The sequence below is a fragment of the Dromaius novaehollandiae genome, chromosome 6, assembly GCF_036370855.1.
Source record: "Dromaius novaehollandiae isolate bDroNov1 chromosome 6, bDroNov1.hap1, whole genome shotgun sequence".
In the NCBI taxonomy this organism is placed as follows: Eukaryota; Metazoa; Chordata; class Aves; order Casuariiformes; family Dromaiidae; genus Dromaius; species Dromaius novaehollandiae.
Genome location: NC_088103.1, coordinates 46,867,849 through 46,889,947, shown reverse-complemented (window position 1 = coordinate 46,889,947; position 22,099 = coordinate 46,867,849). Strand labels below are relative to the sequence as shown.

The 22,099-nt window shown below is 50.1% G+C and overlaps 1 protein-coding gene and 1 long non-coding RNA gene across 2 annotated transcripts; one reads left to right on the top strand and one right to left on the bottom strand.

The window, feature by feature from the left end:
- Positions 1-4,236: 4,236 nt before the first annotated feature.
- Positions 4,237-17,974, top strand: LOC112992647 (uncharacterized). Its single transcript, XR_003261580.2, has 3 exons — positions 4,237-4,292; positions 13,476-13,604; positions 13,693-17,974. It is a non-coding gene; the product is annotated as an uncharacterized LOC112992647 (long non-coding RNA).
- FOXI2 (forkhead box I2) lies at positions 4,548-5,714 on the bottom strand. The gene is made up of 2 exons (XM_064514449.1): positions 5,240-5,714; positions 4,548-5,150 (listed from the first exon to the last, which is right to left on the bottom strand). The coding sequence occupies exons 1-2, from the start codon at positions 5,712-5,714 to the stop codon at positions 4,999-5,001; spliced, it is 627 nt and encodes a 208-aa protein (XP_064370519.1). The 3' UTR covers positions 4,548-4,998.
- Positions 17,975-22,099: the final 4,125 nt, after the last annotated feature.

Sequence of the window (22,099 nt, the reverse complement as noted above, 5' to 3'; positions counted from 1 at the left end):
AAAGTCAATACGAGGCGGCATTTTTATAATTCTGCTCTGCTGTGATATCACTGTTGCATTTCCGCTATATCACCCTCGTTCCTGCGTTGTTTCCCCCAGGGCTCGTTCTCCGGCTGGGAGCTGGTCTGGGCACGGGCAGCACCGCTCTCCCGAGCCGGCCGCGGGGTCCCGGGAGCGGGTCCTTGTCCCTCGGGTGCTCCCAAGCTGCTGAGGGTCGGCACGACGTTCACAGCTAAGACACGACTGCAAAATCGGTAGTCTCAATGCTGGGATCGGTAACACGCTAAAAGCTACGGTTACAAATATAAGCATTGATTTTACCTGTGCAAAACAGCTGCACACAACCTGATGGTCACACTGCCAGCTCTGCTTTGCCTAAAACCTTGGGAAGCAATATCTTAACACAGTAAAGCAGAGGGCAATCGTAATGCTTAGTAAGGATGAATTGTATGTAAGTATAAGCTGTGATAGAAAAAGGGAAGAAAAAGTTAGAAATAAATTTGATTTGCCATCTCCAGTTTGCATTTATTATGGACTTCTCTTGTCAAGTGATAATCGCTCTAAGAAGGAATTACTGCCTTTGCAATTAGGTTAAAATGTAAATAACAATAGCATATAAAAAAGACTAAAATATACGGGATCGAGCTCAGTAAAATCATTCACAGATGAAGATTTGGGAATATTCTTAAGATGCGAAAACTCTCTGCCCTTTTCAGTTGCTTTTTGTCTTTTCCCTGCTTAAACAAGAGGAATTTGCGGGAACGACCACGTGGGTTTTTGGGACGCATGCTCAGACGTTTCCATCCCTCCCAGTTGAGCCGGCAGACACCCCGCGGGCACCGCTCGCACGCAACGAAGATCGCCGCGCCCGTACGCGAGGCGGGTCATGATGCCGCTGCGAGCTCTGCGCAGCGTTTCGTGAGCAGGAGCTGCCCGCGGCGACGAGCCGCTTCTGCATGGATGTTCTGTGTGAAGACCACCATTGCTCGCCAGGAGCGGAGCCGAGACCTCCAGGCTCGCTCGGCTTCGGACCTGAAGCCGCGCTCAAGCCGCAATGCAAGAACTCGCTGTTCAGCACATCAGCCGCTGGCCACCCGCCGCTGTCTAGCTCCGCAGCCACGATATCACTGCAGGTTCCTACATGGATAATTCATGGTTAGCAGACAGCCTGTTCTCTTTCCTACCTAGGCCAACATGTTGCTCTGGAGTAAAGAAATGGCTTTTTTGTCATGCTGAAATCTTATTTGATACAGAAATCATCTAATTCCTCGTTTTCATAGTTTAATCTTTGAAAAATCAGCCAAGGCTGTTGTTATTTATTGCCAGTCCTACAGCATCCTCTGTAAGAAGCACAGGATAGAAAGCGGAGCAACAGTAGCATGAATAATTATTTGATACCATTAACTCTGTTATTTCCTGAACTTTTATACAGCATATTAATGTAAGTCTGATTCTCCAGTGTGTCCTGGCTTAAAGGAACCACGAGCTTGATTTCTCCTTCTGCTTGGGCATTCCCTCATACAGCGAAATCTTTCCAACCCCAGATTTTTGTGGGGACAATGGTGAAGAGACGTGAGCTGTGGCCAGCTCTTTCCTTGAGATCCACCTGTGCGGTCATGAAACGTTAACACAACACAGGTGAGGTGTCAAGCTGCTCTAAACTGCAGCAAAGGGTCAATTTCCAGCAGATCCAGGATCATGAGATACCTGAAACGGTACCCACCTGCAAGACTCTCACGTCTATGTAGTCTCCTCGTGACCCATAGGCAAACGCTGACGCTGTCGCGTGCTTGGAGCACCTTCACCCCTCGCTGAGGCTATGGGCTAAGGCCCATTGACCTTCCCATTTGCAGCGAAGGTTTGATGTGAGCGTATAGCTCTGTCTTTGCGTTTAGTAGTCCTTCACTCTTACTCCTCCACCCCAGGGCGTGCGTAGCCCGCTTACTGCCCCCTTGAACCCATCTGGCCGCTCTCAGCTCTTGGAGATAGGCCCTGCATGAGCTCAAGGCAAAGCCAAGCTTGTTGGCCATCGGGAGGAGATTATGCTGGCTGCTCAGGGAAGAGATGACCAGTGACCTGCTCTGCGAGCCAGGAGGAGCAGCTAGTCCCACCGCAGTCCACCGCACAAACAGCATGGGTGGTCACCACCCCGCTTGCCCCATCCCTGCTCACTCTCGCATAGACCCAGAGGAGCTCTTGGTGTTTGAGATGGGTGAATCAGAAAGTTGTCTGCAGCCTTTGCTCATGCAGCCCTAAAAACAGCGAACCACCTGGTTTCGGGATTACGGCAGTGTGCAGCCACACGTCCCACCTGGGGTCCCGTCCGCCGGGGACCGGCCCCTTGCAACCCCCCGTGTTTCCATTCCCACCTGGACCCAACTCCGTGTGGCAACGCACAGCCCCATCCAGCAGATTTTCAAACCAGCAGCGCCCGAGTGACATCCGGGAGCAGGACGCACGGGCCTGGGAAAGGGGGGCGAGCGCTCCCGGAGCAGACCGCCGGCCGACACCGGGTGCCCCCGGCCGGGGAGACCCCGCTGCCCGAGCCACGCACGGCAAGCAGAGTCCTTCCAGCTTCAGCACTCAAACGCGGAATATTTTCCTCTTTTTTTCGTGGAAGTTGGCAGCTACCCTGTCACCATCTGCACCCAGGGACCGGTTCCCTCATGCAACCCACCCTTCAAGCGGTGCATTTGCTTAAAGAGCTCACTACCTCCCTGCTCTGGTTAGATTGGTTTATTTTAAAAAAAATCCTCTTTTTTCTTTAAAATACACAAAAGTAGAAAAGCACAGCATAGGCACAAGGATATACAACGGATGGACACACTGAATCATCATCATCTGAAGTCGTCCCTGCAGCAAAGTTCTCGCAAAGCGGTCTGATCCCTTCACCAAGCCGCCCGGGGACTTCCACCACGGCAGCATCAAGCCGAGGAGCCGAGCGAGGCGGCACCGCACGGCTGCAGCTGCGAAAGCCTCAAGCACCCGCAGCCAGCCGGAGTTTCCTTATTCGTGTTTTGCTAGCGTTTTGGGGATCCTGGAACGGCTCTTCTTGTCCCAACGCAAACGGTGCAAAAGCTCCAGCTCGGTCCCTCGGGTGGGATCCAGCGCGTCGTACCTGCAGCAGAGCAAGCTGTGGGTTGGGCCCCGTGATGTGTCACCCGCAGTCACCCTCGCGCCGGCTCCTCGCTGGGATTTCAGGCCATCCGGTCGCTCGGCAAGAAAACGCGGGAGGGTCCCGGCGGGGCAGCGCTGCGTCCCCAGCCCCTCGTGCCGCCCGCGCCTCTCGCCCCGCCCGCGCCCCGCGGCAGGTTAGGCACTTGCTTCTCCATCCCTCCTGTTCAGAAGCGGGTATCTATCCCTTGGCGAGGGAATTTCACCGCCTAAAAGCAGCTTTTTTATAAATCTGAATGCCTCTCTGAAACACATATGTTTTCAACAGGAGATTTATCAAAGGGATTTTTTTTTTTTGTGAAGATACTCCTCTTCCCTCTCTGCACAACTCATTTACTGCAACCCTCAGCCACCAGGATAAAGGGACTTAAGAGGCAACTGACTGCAAAAACAACTTTCCTGGCACCCCTTACTGTCGTAGCTAAAGGTTACCCTACTGCGACCAGAGCTGGAAACCCTGGCCCTTAGTCTATCCACTTTGAAAAAGAAACGGGAGTTGCAATTTAAATGTCTCCTCACCGGATAGCCTGAGAAAATAACACCATAAACACAAGGAGATGAGGGCTGGACCGTTCTAAAGGCCGTTTTGGGATAGCGAGCTTTCTCCTATAAAGCTTTTCTCAAGCAGGCGATTAATAGGGGAGAAACTTGGCCGCACAGACTAGCGCAGGCTGAGCAGTACGGCGTGCTGCCTCCTTCGCTCTGCGGCTGCCCCGCGCTGGGTGTTTGCAGGCTGGGCACTGCTACGCAGGCAGCCGGGAAAGCTTATTCCTTGCCTCCATCTCAGCATCCCGCATCTGCCTCCCTGCAGGGTCTTACCTGACTCGTTGTGTTTTGCTCCTGTTTGTCTCTTGGTCAAGCTCGCTTTATGGTCCCTTTCTAAGGCAAAAACAACCCCAGCTCTATGTTTTGGGTTTGCTTTCTTGTAAGCTACAGCAATAACGTGTTTAGCTGTTTATTTAACAAAACCGCACTTTTGCCGTGAGCTAAGACGAGGGGGAGGAGGAGGCAGCGCAGCCGAAGGGAAAGGCAGCATTACGTAACCCATAATTTCCTCTTCCTCAAACTCGAGGGCCTTTAAAGAACAACGCGCAGAGTGGAGCAGGGAGCAGGTACAGGTAAGCGAGCAGATGGCCAAAAGCATCGCGTCTCCTCTCCAGTATTTAGGGAGCAGCCGGGCCGCAGCTGGCACCGCTCCCCGCGGACGCTGCCCGCCGCCGTCGGGGGGAGGCTGCCCGTCGGGAAAGCGGCAATTAAAGCGCTCCGCAGCAGGGATCCGGATTAATTTTGGACGCCCGATTAAATCTCAGACTCTGCGGATAAATTATTGTCAGCTCCGTGGGCCGACACAAAGATGAGCTTTTGTGCTTGGAGAAAAGAAAGGTTTTTTTATTTATTATTACTGAGAAACGCCGTGGCAGAGCGCGGGCCGGGGGTCCCCACGAGCCTCTGTCCTCCCTCGGCCCCTCGGTCCCCCCGGCGCCGCGGCAGCTCCGCCGAGCCCCGGCTGGCAGTGCGGGGGCCCGAGCGCCCCCCGCCCCGTCGGTGCCCCCCGCGGGCTCGTCAGCGCTTCTGGCCAAAAAGGAGAAAAAAATCCCCCCCCCCCCACCACCACCACCAACCCGCCGCTTTTTGCATTTTCAGCTCCCGCCGGCGGTTTCGCCCCGCCGGTGCGGAGTTTGCCGGCCCGACGGGGCGGCCGCGCCGGCCGCGATTCCGGGGCGGGGGGGCACCCAAAAAGGCGCTTTGATTTAAAGCCTGGGGACGAGAAGAAGCCGCGGGCGGGCGCGGGGAGGCCGCCCCGTCGGGCCCCCCCGGCGGCGCTCACACGTCGGGCCGCGCCCGGGCGCAGGGGGGGGCCTGGGCGGCCGGGTCGGGCGCGGCGGCGTCGGGGCGCCGCCTCCTCTTCCTCCTGAAGTTGCCGTTGTCGAACATCTTCCCGCAGTCGGGGTCCAGGGTCCAGTAGCTGCCTTTGCCTGCGGAGAGAGGAGGGCGCGGGCGTCGGGGGGGGCGCGGGGGGGCTGCGCGGGGCGCCCCGCCGGGGGTGGGGTGTGGGGGGGCTCACCTGGGTCGTCCTCGGCGCGGGGCACCTTCCTGAAGCAGTCGTTGAGCGAGAGGTTGTGGCGGATGGAGTTCTGCCAGCCGGCGCGGCTGCGCTGGTAGAAGGGGAAGGCGTCGGCCACGTAGCGGTAGATCTGGCGCAGGGTGCGGCGGCCGTCGGGCGCGCTCTGGATGGCCATGGCGATCAGCGCCGAGTAGGAGTAGGGCGGACGCGCGGCGCCCAGCAGCTCCCGCGGCCCGGGCAGCGCCAGCCAGCCCAGCTCCGAGCCCCCCGCGCCGGCGGCCGCGGCCGGGAGCGGGCGCTGCGCGGGCGCGTAGGGGGCGGGCGGCGCGGCGGCGCCGTCGAGCCACAGGTAGGGCGGCGGCGGCGGCGGCGGGGGGGCGCGGTGCGGCGCGTAGGGGTCGCCGCCCGCCGTCGCCTGCAGCAGCTGCTGCGCGCGGGGCTGCGCGGCCGCGGGCGGCTGCCCGAACGCCTGCATGCTGCGCGGCCGCGGGGCTCCCCGCCGGCGCCGCCCCCGCTTAAGTAGCGCCCCCGCCCTGCGCCGGCCCACGCGTGTCCGCGCAGCCGCCCCCCCCCCCCCTCCGGCGGCGGGGGAGAGGGGGCCGCCGCGGCTGCTCGGGGGAGGAGGGGTGCCCCACCGCGGGGGAGGGGGCTTCGGCCCCCTGACCCCCCCCCGGTTTCCCGGCCAGCGCGGATGCAGAAGCCGCCCCTCCGCCCAGGCGGCCCCCGCTCGCCGGCACCCGGGTCCGCGCGTGGGCCGCTGCCGCCCGGCCGAAACGTCCCGTTCCGGCAACCTGGAAGAGGATTTTGGGCTCCGAGCGGAGCAGCCCCTTCCCCCACGCCTCTCCCGGGGGTCTGCGGCGTCCTGACAGCGCGGGCCCAGCCGCCCCGCCGGCACACTTGGGTTTCCAGCAAAGAAAAGGCGAAATTCGCCCGTCGTCCCTGGCAAACTGCGAAACTGTCCAGCTTCGGTGCAATGCAACAGCCGAAAAAGCACATGCACAACTCGACTTTTGTGACACGTGCATGACGTGCTGTAAATACTTGAGAAACACATTTCGCCTGTATTTCTTGTTCTCCTGTAAAAACAGACTTTTTTGGCTACGTTTTCTCCTGCTGATGTTAAAATTGTGAGAAGAAAATCATCTATAAATTGTTCATCTTTGACAGAGGACATAATCTGTTGAAAAATGGATTTTCAGTTGCATTTCTGTATTTATTCTTGCTCTAGAGCACATCTGTCTTTTCGAAATTACAAATCAGTCCTGAGAAATGCAGATGAAAGGCTTGGCTTTATCAGCAGCTGCAGCGACACAGAGATAAATATACAGTGGGATGCTGATCTGTGGCGGGGAATTAGGATACTTCAGGTGGCATCATAGAAATAAAATAATTTCCAATTCTTGATCCATCAACCTGTATCTGGGGTCAGTGAGTACAGGTGTGAAATGAAATACATTTCGCCAGATCTCCCTTGCATTTTCAGCATCATCCTTACCCCCCGAATAGCTCTTTCTAAGAAGAGCACCTGTGTGTATATATATATTTTAGGAGTTTTTGCAGCCTGCATGTGCACATGTAGGATATGGCCGTTCCCGTGGCAGGTCTGCCTGGTGCCAGACGCTTCCGAGATGTGAAAACCGCTCGGGGGATTGGGTTTCTTCCTGATGGAGGATAGTTAGTGGATGGCTTATGCCCCGCAGCGTGATGTTTACGACCCATTACATACATGCACATGTATATACGCCTGCTGCGTGCAGCGAGCGCCGCGGCACGAGGGCCTGCAGGACTCGGTGCTGGACCGAGTGCAAGCGCTGAAGAGGGGCCAGGTAAAATATTTAAGCCGCAAGCTTAAACCAAAAGCCTACTTTCCGCCTGCTAAACTGTGGAGCTCGCTGATGCAGGGGGACGCTGGGCTGCAAACCACGAAGGGGTTTGTGCAAGTTGATGGAGAAAGGTCCTTTTGCAGCCAGAAAAAAAAGAAAAGAAAAAAAATCAGAAAAAGGATTAAAAGGAAAGAAAAGATATAAAAGTGCTTTTATCCATCAGGTGTGAGGAGACAGCGTGGTGTTATTTGCGCTATGTTAGAAAAATAGTTAAATGAAAAAATACGCTGACAAAGCGTCGGCGTTCGGACGCCAGCTGCTGCGTCGCCGTTTGCCCGAAAAGCCGAAGTTCGAGCTCAAGACGCGGCCGGGTTTCTGCAGCCGTCGCCGCTCCCCTCGCTCCCACGGCGCAGCGCGGGGCTGCGATGCCATCTAGCGGGAGCGGGGCCGCTGAGAACGGCGCCTCCCGCGGCATCGCCCTCTCCCCGCCGCCTCCAACGTGCGCGTCTGGAACGTGCGCGCCGGGAACGTGCACCCGAAGGCCACCTCCTAGGCCCAGCCGCTGCAGCAGCTCTCCCCGCTTGGCCACCGCGAGCGGCACGGCGAGAGCTCAGCTGGGACGCGGCCGGGGCGACACGGCCCTCTCCGCTTCCGAAGCAGCCGGGAACGAGGACGCGTCTCCGCGGGTTTGCCGCGCTGAAGCTGCACACGTGTTCTCACTGATTTTCACATGCAGCTTCGGACCGGTGGGGCGAGCCCTTGCCGGGACCACACGTCAAGGATGGCGTCACCCAAGAGACGTGGCATGTGCGCTTTTCAACCTTTTGCACCTCAAACTCATAGGATTTCCATGCACAAAAGGTCTTGCCATCGGACCCCGCTCCTTGGGTGTCATATCCCGCTTGGTTTGAATTTATACACTTTCCATGGGTAATTCATTTCATTTCTATGCGCTTCTAATTGTTCGTGTAAATCTGTGGACTGGATTTCACACATATATTTTTTTCTGCCTTTACCAGAATTTGCCGTTCAATATGCAATTCAGTCAAGCAATTTTCTTCCTGCCCATATGTCAAAAACTTTGTCAAAGTAGTTTTTATTTAATTAAAAGATTTTTAGGCCTGGAACAGTCTCTTCTAGAAACATCTGTAATTGTTACTGGTTTTATTAAACCTAAGCTTTTCTCTTTCCTCGGCTGACAAAGCTACGAGTAATTCGGAACGAGAAGGCCCACGCGGGCCATCGCCACGCAGGTTTATGCACCTCCCGGTGCTGCAGCGCTTTGAAAGCTTCCCGGGCGCAGCCCCCGTGGAGCTGCCGGCCACGCAACGCGCTCTCCGGCGCCCGGCCTCTCGCCCCCCCCAGCCACGCTGTGCTTTAAAACCTCCCAAACTGGTCAAACTGGTAAAGTGATCCCAGACCACGGCCTGAAATTCAGAAGAGGCTGTCTTAGAAATAAATTCCCTACAGGTCATTGAGGAGCAAAGGTGACCTGCATCATTCGCTGGCAATGTGGATGCAACTGTAGATCATACCGCGTGGTTATATATTCTGTATAGGCGATATATTTTTCAGAAGAGCCATTCTAAAAGTGCTTTTAAAGTGCTGCTGGTACTACATTTCATCTGCTTCCACCGATAAATCCAGACAACTGTAGAAATATGATCTCAAAAAAGAGCCAGATTATAACCAATGCCTTTAGAAATATCTACAATGACCTAAAATAACTTTTTCAGCACAGCAATATTCCATTTTTCAACTCTCACATTTCGTGATCTGCCAGAGTCAGAAAACATGGTATAAAAATTCAGGTTATATAAAAAATGACATATAAATAGCTTATGTTTTGTATATTGCATTTCTACTTCGCTTTATTTCATATTTTATTTTAGTGCATCAGTGAACTGGTATGAGGGAGTCCCTTCTGCTTTGCTGGTGTTCACATCTATTGATAGGAACCGCCTTTGGTCTGCTCAGTTTTGGAGGTGTAACATCCTCCTCTTTCTGGGAATAAGTGCAAAGAAATGATATTTTACGGATTTTAAATGAATTAATTAATTGCGTGTAGAGAAGCTGCTTGTTTATGAATGGGTGGCCGAGACGATGGTGACTTTCACTACAAACCTTTCACAGGTTAGCGGCTCCACCAAAGGACCATGCAGACCTCGTTTCAGGGGCAGGGTTGTGCATGGCCAGAGCAACGTGATGGTTTATGCGTTTGCAAGAGAAAGAACGGAGAAGCCGAAGCCTTTCTTCCCCGCATTTAGTAAAGCAAACAGGTTTGTCACCTCTCCCGAGGCTCTGGTGTCGCCGTGCCCCGGCGTGGTGGCTTCGGCCGGGGGAAACGCTGCGCGTGGTGCAGGGCAGCAGAGCATCAGGCTTGACCTACGGGTGTAGTTAACACTGTCAAGTGAAATGGTTAAGGTCGTTTTGTAAAGCAGTGGTCCACAGCGAGCCCCGGGAAAGCCGCTCCTTCTCCCAGGGAGCAGCTCTTCTCCCCGTTACCTACCCCTGTCCCGGGGCTGCCCCAGTTTGTCACCGAAAAGGCTATTCATTACGGCAGAACATGCCCTTAATGGCACGGCATGCGGAGGATGTCTCCTCGAGGGCCTGGCATGGTTTTGGAAGTCCCTGTGAGCGCTTATGATTTATTTTCGGATGTGCTGAGGCTGGCCACGCTGGGCTGTGAGCAGAGCCGTTGATTTCCCCAGCAAGGATGGCCATCGATCACGCCGTGGAGGAGCGAGGCAACCTGCCAGCCGGCCACGTGGCCGGCGGTCCCCAAATCTGCCCCCGAAGCCGCCGTGCTGTGCCCCACGCTCCCTCTCCAGCTGCCAGGAGCGGGATGGGAGAGCTGGGCCACCAGCTTGCCCCGTTTCCTGATTTCCACCCAAATTTCGGTGGAATCATAGCACAGTCCTGGGCGGTGGGTAGGTGGTGTATGCGCTCCACCAACCTCATTCCTGCAGCGGCTGCCGAGGGAATAGCTGGGAAAAAGGGCACGGGAACCACAGCTCTCCTAAGCAAAGCTCGAGCATCCTCCTTTTACCAAGGGAGCAGCTCACCACCTGCGGGCAGGGTCTGCCCAGGAGTTTCCATCCCCTGATGAACGACAGGACAGAAAATAACTGGAGAGCTCCATGCTTCTGCCAAGGGGGCCCACCGAAAGCAAACCAAGGCTGCGGCTCACGGCAGCGGTTGTGCCCACCTGATGAGGAGCTGTATCTAGCTAGGAGCAACCTTCGGCTCTGTTTCCGGGACATTTCTTCTGTGTTTTTGCTAATAATGGCTTAGGTCGAGAGCTTCCACGCTTTCTGAAGCCGAAGACCCCTGTCAGCTCTCCACCTTTCCTGTGAACTTCCTGACCTCTGACCACCAGGTCTGCACATTGTGTTGTTTGGCGTAGGTCCTCGAACCGCTTGCCCGTGCTCCGTGGATGGGCAACCATGCAGAAGATGGGAGAGACTTCTTCATTTTCTGCCAGCTGTTTATGCCGCTTCAAAGTCTGCTTTCATTAGCACCGTGCCGTGCATTTGAACTGACTTCTGCTGGCAATGGTTTCAAGCCAAAACCAACCTGTGGTCACCAAACAGTGTCAAATTTCATGAGTGTTTTTTGGTCATCTGAGATTAAAAAAAAAAAAAAAAGTCACCAGTGTTTCTACGTTAACTGCTCCCCTTTCAGCTCTTCGGCTTCTAACCACTGCAAACCTCTTTTCATTGACACACAGTTTTGCCAGTATTCAGAAGTTCATCTCCTTCTGCTAGTGACCGCTAGCCTCTGCCTCGTACCTCCTACGTCGGCTCTACGGCTCTACTTGACTAACCAAAGTGCAGGGCAAGAGATGGCCGGATACCTGAGACCCAGCCGTGTCCTACTGGGTTTTAAAAGTTAGGCAGCTCCTGAACAGTTTCAAGCTCTGGGTTAATGCAGAAGCCAGTCTGACTTGCTTGGGGTTTAGACCTTGCCTGGGGTCACCATTAGCTGACTTCAAGGTCAGGGGTTAGAAATGCAATAAAATCTGCTCTTCACCAATGCCAAGACTCTTTCCAAGCGCAGCCCGCTGAGCTAGAGGATTTGAGTATGAATATAGAGAAACTGAGATAACATAGTCACTCATCAGTTGTGGTACAGAGGTGCATCGTGTTTACAGAAAAATGATCTTAGGAAACAGAAGATTTACAGCCAACCTTTGAGTTTCCTGTGCTGTTGACTTCTTCTGCATACATTAACATTATAAACTGCGCTGTAGGTTCAGCACCTTAACCAAGATCACCACAGTGACTGTCTTAACTGTTCCTTACAGTATTTTCTGACTTTGACTCTGCTTATAATGCCAAAAAAATGTTTTCCCTTTCCCACCTTCTGTCTGTAGGCTCCTCATTATGTCTTTCAGTTCAAAAATATGAATCAAAAATATTAAAGAAGAGAAATAAAGGAGGAGAACATGTTTTTGAAGCATTTTGTAATTTGCGATTCCTGCTAAGAATCCTATGATGCAAAATCAGCTTGGAGTCATACTCATGGTTCGACGGGCTGAAAGATTTCCCTTTGAAAATAAAGACTGCATCTGTGCTTTACAGCATATCAGATTTATCCGTTTTGGATGGTACCTTACAGTGTGTTGCGTAGCTGGTGGGAAACGACAAGATCAATTGTTCATTGCAGCATTTTTTACAGAAAAAAAGAGTCAAGGACATTACTGCTGAGAAAAACATTTGTCCACGAGGCACCATATGTTCTCGACGCTGCAAAAAGCCCCGTTCCTCAAGCTCCCCAAAGGCCATATGCCTTTTTTCCCCCTGATGAGCACCACCCTACTTTCCCCGTGGTGACACCTTGAAATCCTTCCCACCACCTCTCCGTGCAAGGAATGCGTTGTGTGGCGCCGGGGTCTTCTACTACTTCTTTAATAGGAAGGTCGGTGGCCGGGCTGGCGCGGGGACATCCCTGGTCCACTGGGGCATCTACCACGCTCCCACTCTCATGTCCTGCCAGCGCTTCAGCCCGGTTCGAAGGCACAAACCCCACATCCCATTTACTCCGAGGGATTCGATTCAGCCAATTAGGCTCTTCTCGGTTCACTTTCGCAGCTGTGTAACGGATGGCATTAATACTTACAGCCTCATGGGATTAATTGCCTGTAAAGTCACTTGGAGACCTTGGATAAAAGCCCCGGTGATATTAATTATTTTTATAGATATTATACTGTTAACCATAAGTTCACACGTTTATTTGGAAAAAAACTTTCAGAATCAAAAGAACTAAAGCAGCCCCCGGGCTGTTTAATTGCTTTATTGCCCTTCGTTGGCAAGGTGATGCCTCAGCTCTGTTTTTCTTCTCGCGCTGCAGCATTTCCAGCCCCTGAAAGCCCGTGTCAGAAACGCGGCTCACTGACTCACAGAAGTCAGAGATAAAAAGACATATTGTTCGCTTGATAATATCGCCTTCTGCCTTTCCTGCAACCCACATTTCTTCTCTTTTAAAATGCTTTAATTTTGTTCTCATGCAACTAATTTGCAGGTGTAAAAAGTCAAGATGTGTAGGGATTCAGAAAAGTTGGTATAAAACAGTGCAAATGTTTGCTGTGCAGGAGTGTAATGCTCATGCTAAATATGAAATGTTTGACAAGCAGTTTTCTTCTCCGAATGACATAGTTCATTTTAACCAATGAGAAATTCAGAGGGCGAAATTAATCTCTGCCTCTGTTTACTGAATTGAATGATGTTGCACCGGGAACATCCTGAAGCATTGCTGCACAGCATAAAAAAAAAAGCAAATGGAGATTATTCGTGAGGCCCATTTCATTGCCGGCATTGCTGCACCGGGCTAGGGGAGCAGCTCCGGCTGCACGCTGCATGCAGCTACCCTGCCTGCAATTACACTGAATATCTTCCTTGAAAGCATCTTCCCTACGTGGGGCCGCCGTGGGGCAAGGCAGCATCGGTGCCCCCCGCTCGGGTCGCTCGCCGACCCCGGCACCGGAGGGTGCCAGCAGCACCAAGGGACACGGGAGAGCAGCCTGGCACCCAGCTGCCTTCCTTGGTGAAATGATCGTGGTGATATTCCCTATTCTTCCTTTTTTTCTAGTTATGTCGGAGTACCAAGGGGTGCAAAGCCTGACGGGGGCTTTTTTAAATGGGGAAAGTGTATCTCTGCATGTAAAAAACTCAAAACGCCTTTATAGATTTTTCTCACAGTTTGCAAAACCCCAAACAACTCTTTAAAACAAATTGCCTTGTCTGAAGCTTTCCTTCTCAGACACACAAAACCGAACCATCGCCACCAGTAATAAAAGCATGTGAAGAACCGATTTCTGGCAGAGCCCAAACTCACACTAGTCCAGACCCAGAGGGAGAATCTTTGCGTGATGTGGCCCAGTAAATATGGTTTGCCTACGGTTCTTATTGCAGGTTTAACGGCTACGGCTGTCACCGAGAAACCACTGCAACCCTGCAAGGACACCAGCGGCTGTAGCCTGCTTCTGTCAGGACACCAACACTGTTACTCCAACAGTATGAAAATATTTGAAACCATCAGCAGTAAGTTCAGGAGCTCTTTCTTACACAAATGAGAGCATAAAACCCGTAATAAAGCAATGTATTTACTATAATCTGTTCTGTTTTTCAGACATTCGCTTGACCTCTACCTGGTCTTTCTGCTGGCTCCCAGCACAATAGTGCTGTATTCCAGTCATTATATGCATGGGAATTAAACTAAGTAGTGGGTGGAAAAGTGAATTAGATTTAGGGAGTGAAACAATGCATGGCGGTTGAGCTGTAGATATTGCACGTAACCTTTCCCATGCTGTTCTACTCAGTCGCTTCTAATGCCTTTCAGAGGGCAGCATTAAGTGACAGCACTAGCGTCTGCTTTCCTTTCTATAAACTGAATAATATGATCGTTTTATAATCTCTGCTGAACCTCCTTAGTGAGCCTTAAAATCCAGGCTGATTTGTCAGCCAACACAAAGCAGCCAGTGCTTCGCTGCCCGGCACCGGCGGCCAAGGGAAATCACCCCAAAACATGATTTAGCCCTGTTTAATTCGCAGCTCCCGTGCGCTTCCTACCCTACGTGCCTGAATAGCAGGGGAAGGCATGCAGCGCACAGTGCCCGTTGCAGACATTTGCAAGAGCACCTATATAATTTGCAGAGGTCCAAGTGGTGCCTACGTCCTTACTGCGTGCATACGTGTGTGGAAGTGGTGCAATTTGACATTTCGTATTTCCTGAATTCCCCCAGCTTACCCTCTCCCATCTGGCACCAAAATGGGGGTTCTCTAAAGCTATTAGTATTATTACCATTACTACTGCTGCTATTATTGTTATGACAGCTTGCACTGCAGCGGGATGGGCAAGAGGGCTCCACTGCTCTAACCGTACGCACGGATGCCCGCTAGCCCCCAAAACACACAATCTCAGAGTAACATCATCTAAAACAGGCGAAGAAAACAGAGGCACCAGGGAAAGAATGAAATTAGAGCGGTCTGCATGGAAAACCAGGGCCACAAATCATCATTTGTGTTGTTTATTGTCATCCTAGAAGATAAAATAATAAGGGGGAATATAAAGGACGGCAAGGTGACTTTGCAGAAGAGAACAAAGTTTGTTTAAATACATTAAACATCAGCAACCCAGGTCAGCACCGCTCGCTGAATGAGTGCAGGCAATATGGCTCGGTACTGTAAAAGACATGATAGGTAAGTGGATGGATTTGGCCAGAAAGGCCTTAAAATGAAGATACATTGTTTGAGCTCACTATGTATGCAAGAGAAAACCAGTCCACATATTCACAGTGGTGCGACACAGGCGACACAACAAAGTAAGAAAATGCTTTTTGCAGGAGCAGTTAAAGTGACCGAAATGAAGACTAGCACTGGGCTGAAAAAGTTAGGTTCAGCCTGCAAAAACCTCCTTGACGTGCAGCAGCTGAGGACAACCGAGTCAGGAGACCGAGGGAAGATCCAAAAGACAAAGTGGTAACGTGTTGTATAGATTGGCCTGGTTTATGTTTGTGGCTATGATCTGCCCTGGCAAAAAAGTGCCCGCGTGTTTCCTGCACAGCAGAACGTGTGAACTTTGGTACTTGGAGCCTGCCCTTTCTTTGACATCTCCTCCAAGAGTGAGCGACCTCTACTCGTCAGCAATATCTATTACGCTGGAGACCTGAAGGTGAACGCACATAATCTTGGAATTGTCCGGTTTTGTCTCTGTTAGTTGCTCATAAAGGATTTCTTAGCAGTGATTAGAAGTTTGCTTATGCAGGGTGATTATGTTGCATAATGCATCTTCCCATTACGCAGCTAATAAGAACAAAAGCAATGTATATTTTGGCACAAAGAGGTTGGGAGTTTATTGAAGTTGTAAATTACGGATTCCACTAATGCAGGGTAATAAGATCGAGCAGCACAGTGTGAGCGTCAGAGTAATCATTCTCCGAGTTTTGTCTAATATGTGTAGTTATTAGACATTTTGCGCCTTATTAATCTTCTTTGACCTTCTTCCACAAATTCTCCTTCCTACAAAAACGAGCAACTTGCTGAGAATCGTAATGTGGCCACAAGCATCCGTAAAATAGCAGGGCATGCTGCAAATGCGTGACCGTAGGCTACGAAACGCGATGGGTGGAGCGAATGTGCTGGGGCGACCGCCCCGAGCCTCTCCCCTCCCCTTGTCTGAACAAACGTTACGTAAAATCTTGCAAGCAAATAGACAGCGTTGTAAAGGAGGTGCATAAGGCATTCGAATAAATAAGTAGTTAAGATATTAAAGTTTAAAAATCAGCAGCTCGGCATACAAATTTTCCCAACGTGTTTGCTCGCTCAGCCCCCGCTCGCTATGAAATCTGCAATAATTACCCAGTATCAACGCACCGCGCCAGAGGTCTCTGCATTTGCAGGGGCCCAGGAGGGATCCGTCTCCGTGCCCCACGGTCCGGATACGTGCGTTGGTGCAGCGCCGGCCAGCACAGCCCTCCGGCTGCACAAGCTGAGTGCTGAGCACCAGGGATTGCTGCTCCCACGCAAAACTGCCCTTGGGACATGTTCTTCACAGTCACAAAAAGCAGTATATTTATCTCTATATATAAAGAATTGTCTTTAAGCAGTATATCATTTGATTTCCAACTTTATTTTTGCATACTACTCAGCATCACCCGTTTCCACCTAGTCGCTGAATCTCTCCACGAAGCACGTCATCGGCAAAGCTCCGGCTGGGAAACGTCACCGGGATGCGTAGGGGCAGCGAGCACGTAAGCGCAGAAGTGCGTCTGCAGGAACGTCACTATCCTCCTAAAAATACACATCCCGCCTCTCGCAAGTCCCACGTACACAGCTTGCCTTCTTATATTTGGATTGCTTGCGTGAAGAAAGAAAAAAAAGTCCACGCGTTGGAAGTAGCTCTGTAAAGAGCACGAAAAGGACATTTCTGGGCTGTTGGCCTTAAAACGAGGAGGCTTTAGCTACGCGGCCCAGTGTTTTGCTTTCAGGTCGAAAGGTAAACTAGGCGTTGCAGAGTATAGCAAACATTAATTTCTATAAAAGTGCAATTATTCCACAGGGGAATGCCTAAGGGCAGCAGATACACATGCCAACTTAAAGATTTTTTTTTAAATGTAGGACTAATTTACAAAAAGCTTTCAATTCATACAAACTAACTAGAAGTGAGCAAATTCCCTTTAAGCTGGTCCAGTGCCCGCTAAGTTTCTCGTGGACTTCCCCACTGTTTTCTGCAGGACAGCAGTGCACTCGCAGTCATATCTCCTTAAAAGGCTTTAAGGGAACTCTTATCAGGGCCTTCCACATGTCGTGCACGGTGGCTGCGGAGCACCGTTCTCATGGTGACAATGCCCACGCCAAGAGAAGGTCCCGCCACGCTGGATGCCGTCCGGATTTGTGCACCTAGCCCTGCTCCTAAGGCTTTGGGATAATTCCAGGCCATTGATGCCTGTAAGGAGAAAAGGGATGAGAAGAGAATGATGCCGGGATAAGCGGCTTACGCTCGTGAATGACGCTCAGGAAACATAACTCGTGCTATGAAGTGAATGAGATAAATACACAAAATGGAATTGCAGCGCATCCTCATCTAGCGAGTATTTCCCAGCTCGTTTACAACATTTTTAAGACGTGTTAGTCGATGAACGTTGAACGCAGATGACTTTTGGGTGTTGACCTCTCCCAGCCTGACTCTCGGGATTTCATGGAGGCCGAGCCCCACCGATGTCGGCCGGCGCCTTCCCGGGCCCGGTGCTGTCCTGCGTGTTGCCACGCATGCAATGAGCGTGCAAAGCCAACGGCCCGAGGCAGGCTACGGCTTCTGCAATGCTGCGTTATCCGGGTTTCAGATGTTCTGGTTCACACGCTGAGGGAGATGCATATTCTTCCCATCTTTCCAGAAGTATCTTCCTAAACAATTCCCAGTTTATCATCTAAGTCAGGATGAAGAGAGGAAATCTCAGACTGCAGTCAGTGGATGAAAGGTAGTTCCCAGCAAACACTGACTTCCTAAAACAGTGTTTACAGCAGAACAAGGTTTCTTGCTCAAAGTTAACAAACACGTAAGAGCACTTCTGGGAAAGAAAAAGCATAGAAATATTGAACACTACAGGTGATTGCATTGGAGAGCAGTTCTGTAATTTGAATTACACTGGTCATTGCTACTTATGACAATAAGGAGATGCACATTTTTGGACAGGAATGCAGAATAGAAATTGATGCAGAGTCTTGGTAAAATGTCAGTGCACCTCAGTTTTGTCTCCTGATTTCAGGGTTTTCATGTTTCTTTTTTTTCCATTTTTCTTCTACTTTTACATACTACTAAGTTAGCAAATGGAAATATATGTACTGAATTCTTAACAGCAAATACACTAGCTAAAAAAACCCCTTAAATAAAAGTTCTTTTATTTCACTTTCAATACATAGGATGATGTGACTCACTTTATTAAAAAAGAAGATTGAAATCACTTTATTAAAAAAGAAGATTGAAAACTTTGTGATGTGAAACACTTTTAAATGGAAACATGTTAAATTATTTACTGTCTTAAAATAAGTATTTAATGGAAAAGTGTTTAAAATTTAATTGACTGCTGAGATTATCGGTTGAATTATGTGAGGCATCCACATGGTGCAAAGCTTTCTCTCGTAATTGAAAACACCAGGAAAAATATTTTTATAAGTCCATTTGGAAGCAAAAAAGATAATGAAAGATTTGTTGTACAGTGTAGTGCCATGTTATTGCTCAAGTCATCAGAGAGAACTAAAACTGCGTAATTTGGCAGGGGCGGGCGGAGGATGAGCAGCAGGCTGCTTTGGTAGATGGACCAAAAATTCGGTATAGAATTTTAGATGAATTTTAGATGAATGATAGATTTTTTAATTTTAGACTAAATAATTAAATTCTGGCATGGTAAGTAATCTAAGTTTGAGTGACTTACCAAAAACTCTTAATAAAACTGCAGCCGCTGTTTAGATCTTATGCTTAGCATCTCCTCGCGCCTCCTGGACCGCTCTCCCGCGCTACCCATCATCCTGCACCGCGGCACGTCCGCTCCCCAAGCCAAGGGCTGCTCCTCTAACGCACGGTGCGTTATGTTCCTGCAATAGCTATTGTTAAATATCTCTAATGCTAGACTTGGCCGACTCAGAGCATTCCCCGCGCATCGGGGTTTTCCTCCGGACGAGCTGCTTCGTGCTGCATTTCTCGCTCGCATGAAATGCCTCCCGCCAGGTCAGCGTGCCAGCGCTTTGCAAGGGGAAGCCCTCCGCTTTGCAATGATGAATTCTTCTGCAAAATTATCAGAAATCCCAGTAATTTTTTAAAAAATGACTGGGTAGTCATGTACCGATGAAAAACTGTCTAGGAAGCACCAGCTGAGTCAGCCATTAAAGGATCACTCCAGACCATCGCTACATCATTTATAACACTTGACAAAATATTACTAATATTAGGACATTGCGAGACAATGTGTCAAATTCACCCTAATTACTACACCAGCACCACAAATCCTTTTGCAGCCGATCGCATTAGGATTTGTTTGTAGCAATCCAATAAATTCTTTGTGTTATTTTTAAGTTGTTGTAATTTTATTTTAGCTTCACTGGCAGCTGTAGCGCTCGCATAGGGCAATAACTGTTCTTTTCATCACAGCACATATTTAACTGACATTTCCATCTATCTGGGGCCTTTTTCAAAAACATTTTTTTAACCGGAAAGTTTATTACCTTCACGCTGAAAAAAAGCATTTTGGCTTGCAGTTAAACTGCTGATCTGTGCTTAGAAAACACAGCATGAAAAGGACACTTTATTCTAGAAATTTCCTCTTTTTCATACCTTTGGGGAAGACAGCAAAGGAAACCTCATTCTGAGCAATTAAAGGCTTTAACATTTTTAAGTTGTTAGCACCGCGCAAAACCAGCAACGTGTACCACAAATGAGATAATTTCCAGGGACCCGAAGAAGATTTGTGTTATTACCTTCAAAACGATGAAAAAAGTAATGGGTGTATATTGGAACCACTAGTCACCACTTAAAATTTGTGGCAATTTATTAATCTCTTCCTGTACAACACTTGTTCTAGTCTGTGTGTCACGGCAATTCTTGCCATTCCTTTAAAAAAGTCTTCTATGCAAAAAAGAAAAAGTATTGCAAAACATCGCAAAACCAAAAACTACTCCAGTAACACAAACCATCCACGATGATTTTTTTTTCTTTTAAGTTTAGTGATTAAGCTTAGTCTCGGCTCAGAGTCGGCGCGCCAGATTTCAGCCTGCAGTGAAAATGACTGGTTGAATTATAAATCCCTAAAAACAGAGAGTCAGGACGCAATCCCTGACACAGCCTTCATCTGGGCCCCCGTGGCATTATAAAAGACAGGAAACACCAAGGGTGCTAAGGGTGCAGCAAGCATTTTCATAGAGCACCTCGCACCACCTCCCACCGCGCGATTATGGAAGCGAAATGTCCTCAGCTCTCTGCGGGATTAACAAGCCGCCCAGACAAGATGCTTGACCACAGAGGCAGCTAGATAATTTGTTTAATCGGACACCTAGCTCCTAGGTGGCTGAAGTTAAGCGCCATGGATTTCACCCGAATTCCCCGCTCATGGGGGTGCCCCGTTCATCATTATAATGCAATTGGAACAACCTTTGGCTCTCGTCTCGGTGTGCGCTCCGCCTGCTAAACCCTTGGTAGAGCTCTGCTGGCATAAACACAACGCTCCCGGAGTGCTGTGTGGAGGCATTTGGGTGTTGGGATCAGTGCTGTGCTAGTTTCGTATATTTGCAAATGTTCATGAAAGCCGCAGGAGCTCGGCGAGCCGATGAGCATTGGCGATGTGGACCCACAACGGGCCGCGGTGGAGAGCAAAGAGCTCCAGCACCGCGTGATAGCGGGAGCTTTGGCAGCAATGGCGGAATTTCACTTCTTTTGGATGTTTGTTGGGAAAAACAGCATTTTCTCCCCTCAGAAAGTAATTCATTAATTACGTTTACGCTGGGAGATAATTCAGTGTGGATCCACAGGAATCCTTTCTTGGTCTAATTCTATTGAATATTTCCGTTCACAACTTGGATGCAGGAACACAGAAAGGATTGTAGTATTTACACACTGCCACAAAACTGGGAAAAAAACCCGGCTCAAGGTTTTCGTAGCAAGCTGAGGGTACGGCACGCATTAAGGGAGGTGGGCTTTGGGCAGGAGCCTCTGCCCAAGCAGCAGTACCCCAGGGACGGCTTGGGGCGAGGGGGTGATACGCCGAAGGGGAGGCAGCATTGCGACCGCCGCACGAGAGGCAACATCATTTAAGAAGACTGGAGGGAAACTGACTTTTCCGAAAGAGTTGAAAGATTTGGTTTTGTTCAGCACGAGAAGGAAAAGTGCAAGAGCGGCGGTCTCACACAAGGTGCAGGGCTGGAGCAGCTCTGGAGGCCTCACTTTTGTGGAATGATGTTTTTTCTGACTCATAACATCAAAAAACCCCATATTTGTTCATTTATGCAGCTCTGGGTGAGAGAAGAGATACCTCAGCGAACGAGGAGCCTGTTCTGAGCCCCGCCAAGACACGAGCAAGACGGCAGCGGTCCCCTTGCTGGTGGTGGCCTGGGTTAGAAAGAGGCAGTGGAGAAATCTTCTCTGTTTAGTCATTGGGAAACAAGCAGCTTCATAAGCTTGCATTTTCCATCCTTGTCATTTTTTTCCCCTCAGGGTAGCTCTTTCCCTCTTTTCTGCACGGCTCACGTTACCATGGGAAACGTGGCAGGAGCCAGCCGGCGTTAGCCTGGGAGATCCTCAGTAATTTCTCCTGTGAAAACGTTTTCGCTCCCAAGGTATAGCTTCGAGGCGCCAAGCCAAAGCCCGTGGCAGCCTACGGCAGGCTCTTCATCCACGCTAAGTACATAGGAGTTAACTGAGGACTCTTTACGTTAGCAGATTCTTGCGTTGACTGACTCAATATACAACATTTTTGGAGGTATTTGGCTCACCCAGTCCTGTTAGGAGTCAATTTGCTGTCCGAATGTTTGTCCTGGGAAGTCAGGTATCTACTACAGAAGCAACGGCTTTATTTGCAGAAGGCTTTGCTACGCGCTCCCACCGTTGCTGCATGACCAGGTTTGCTTGCAGCACATCAGTTTTTCTAAATACGGAGATATTTCCTTGCTCCCATTTTAAAATTGACTGAGTATCCAGAAGGAGGACTTGGGAAAATAAATCAGCTTAGTAGCCCGATGGTAACCTGCTGAAATACAATACAAAACTTCAGTGAACATCGCTTTTGTTTCATTTTTTGCATGAGTAACTTGCCGAAAGCTTCATGACTGAGTAATGTATGCAAACATTTTTTAAGGGAGACGGTTTCATCTTTTATTCTATTAATTCATATATCAAAGGGGAATAGGAGCCTATGGATTTATTTATGTCTTGCCATCAAGCAAAACATTGCAATCTAAAATAATCCAGAGCAGAAATCTGCCAAGAACATTGGAAAAACAGCTTTTCTTGCAGGTGCTAATGTGCTGAATCAGAAGTGAAGCCACAGAAACAG

Coding starts and splice junctions, on each gene's coding strand:
- FOXI2 (XM_064514449.1), bottom strand. CDS start 5,714: ATGCAGGCGTTCGGGCAGCCGCCCGCGGCCGCGCAGCCCCGCGCGCAG. Junction 5,151..5,239: donor CCGCGCCGAGGACGACCCAG/GTGAGCCCCCCC, acceptor CTCTCTCCGCAG/GCAAAGGCAGCTACTGGACC.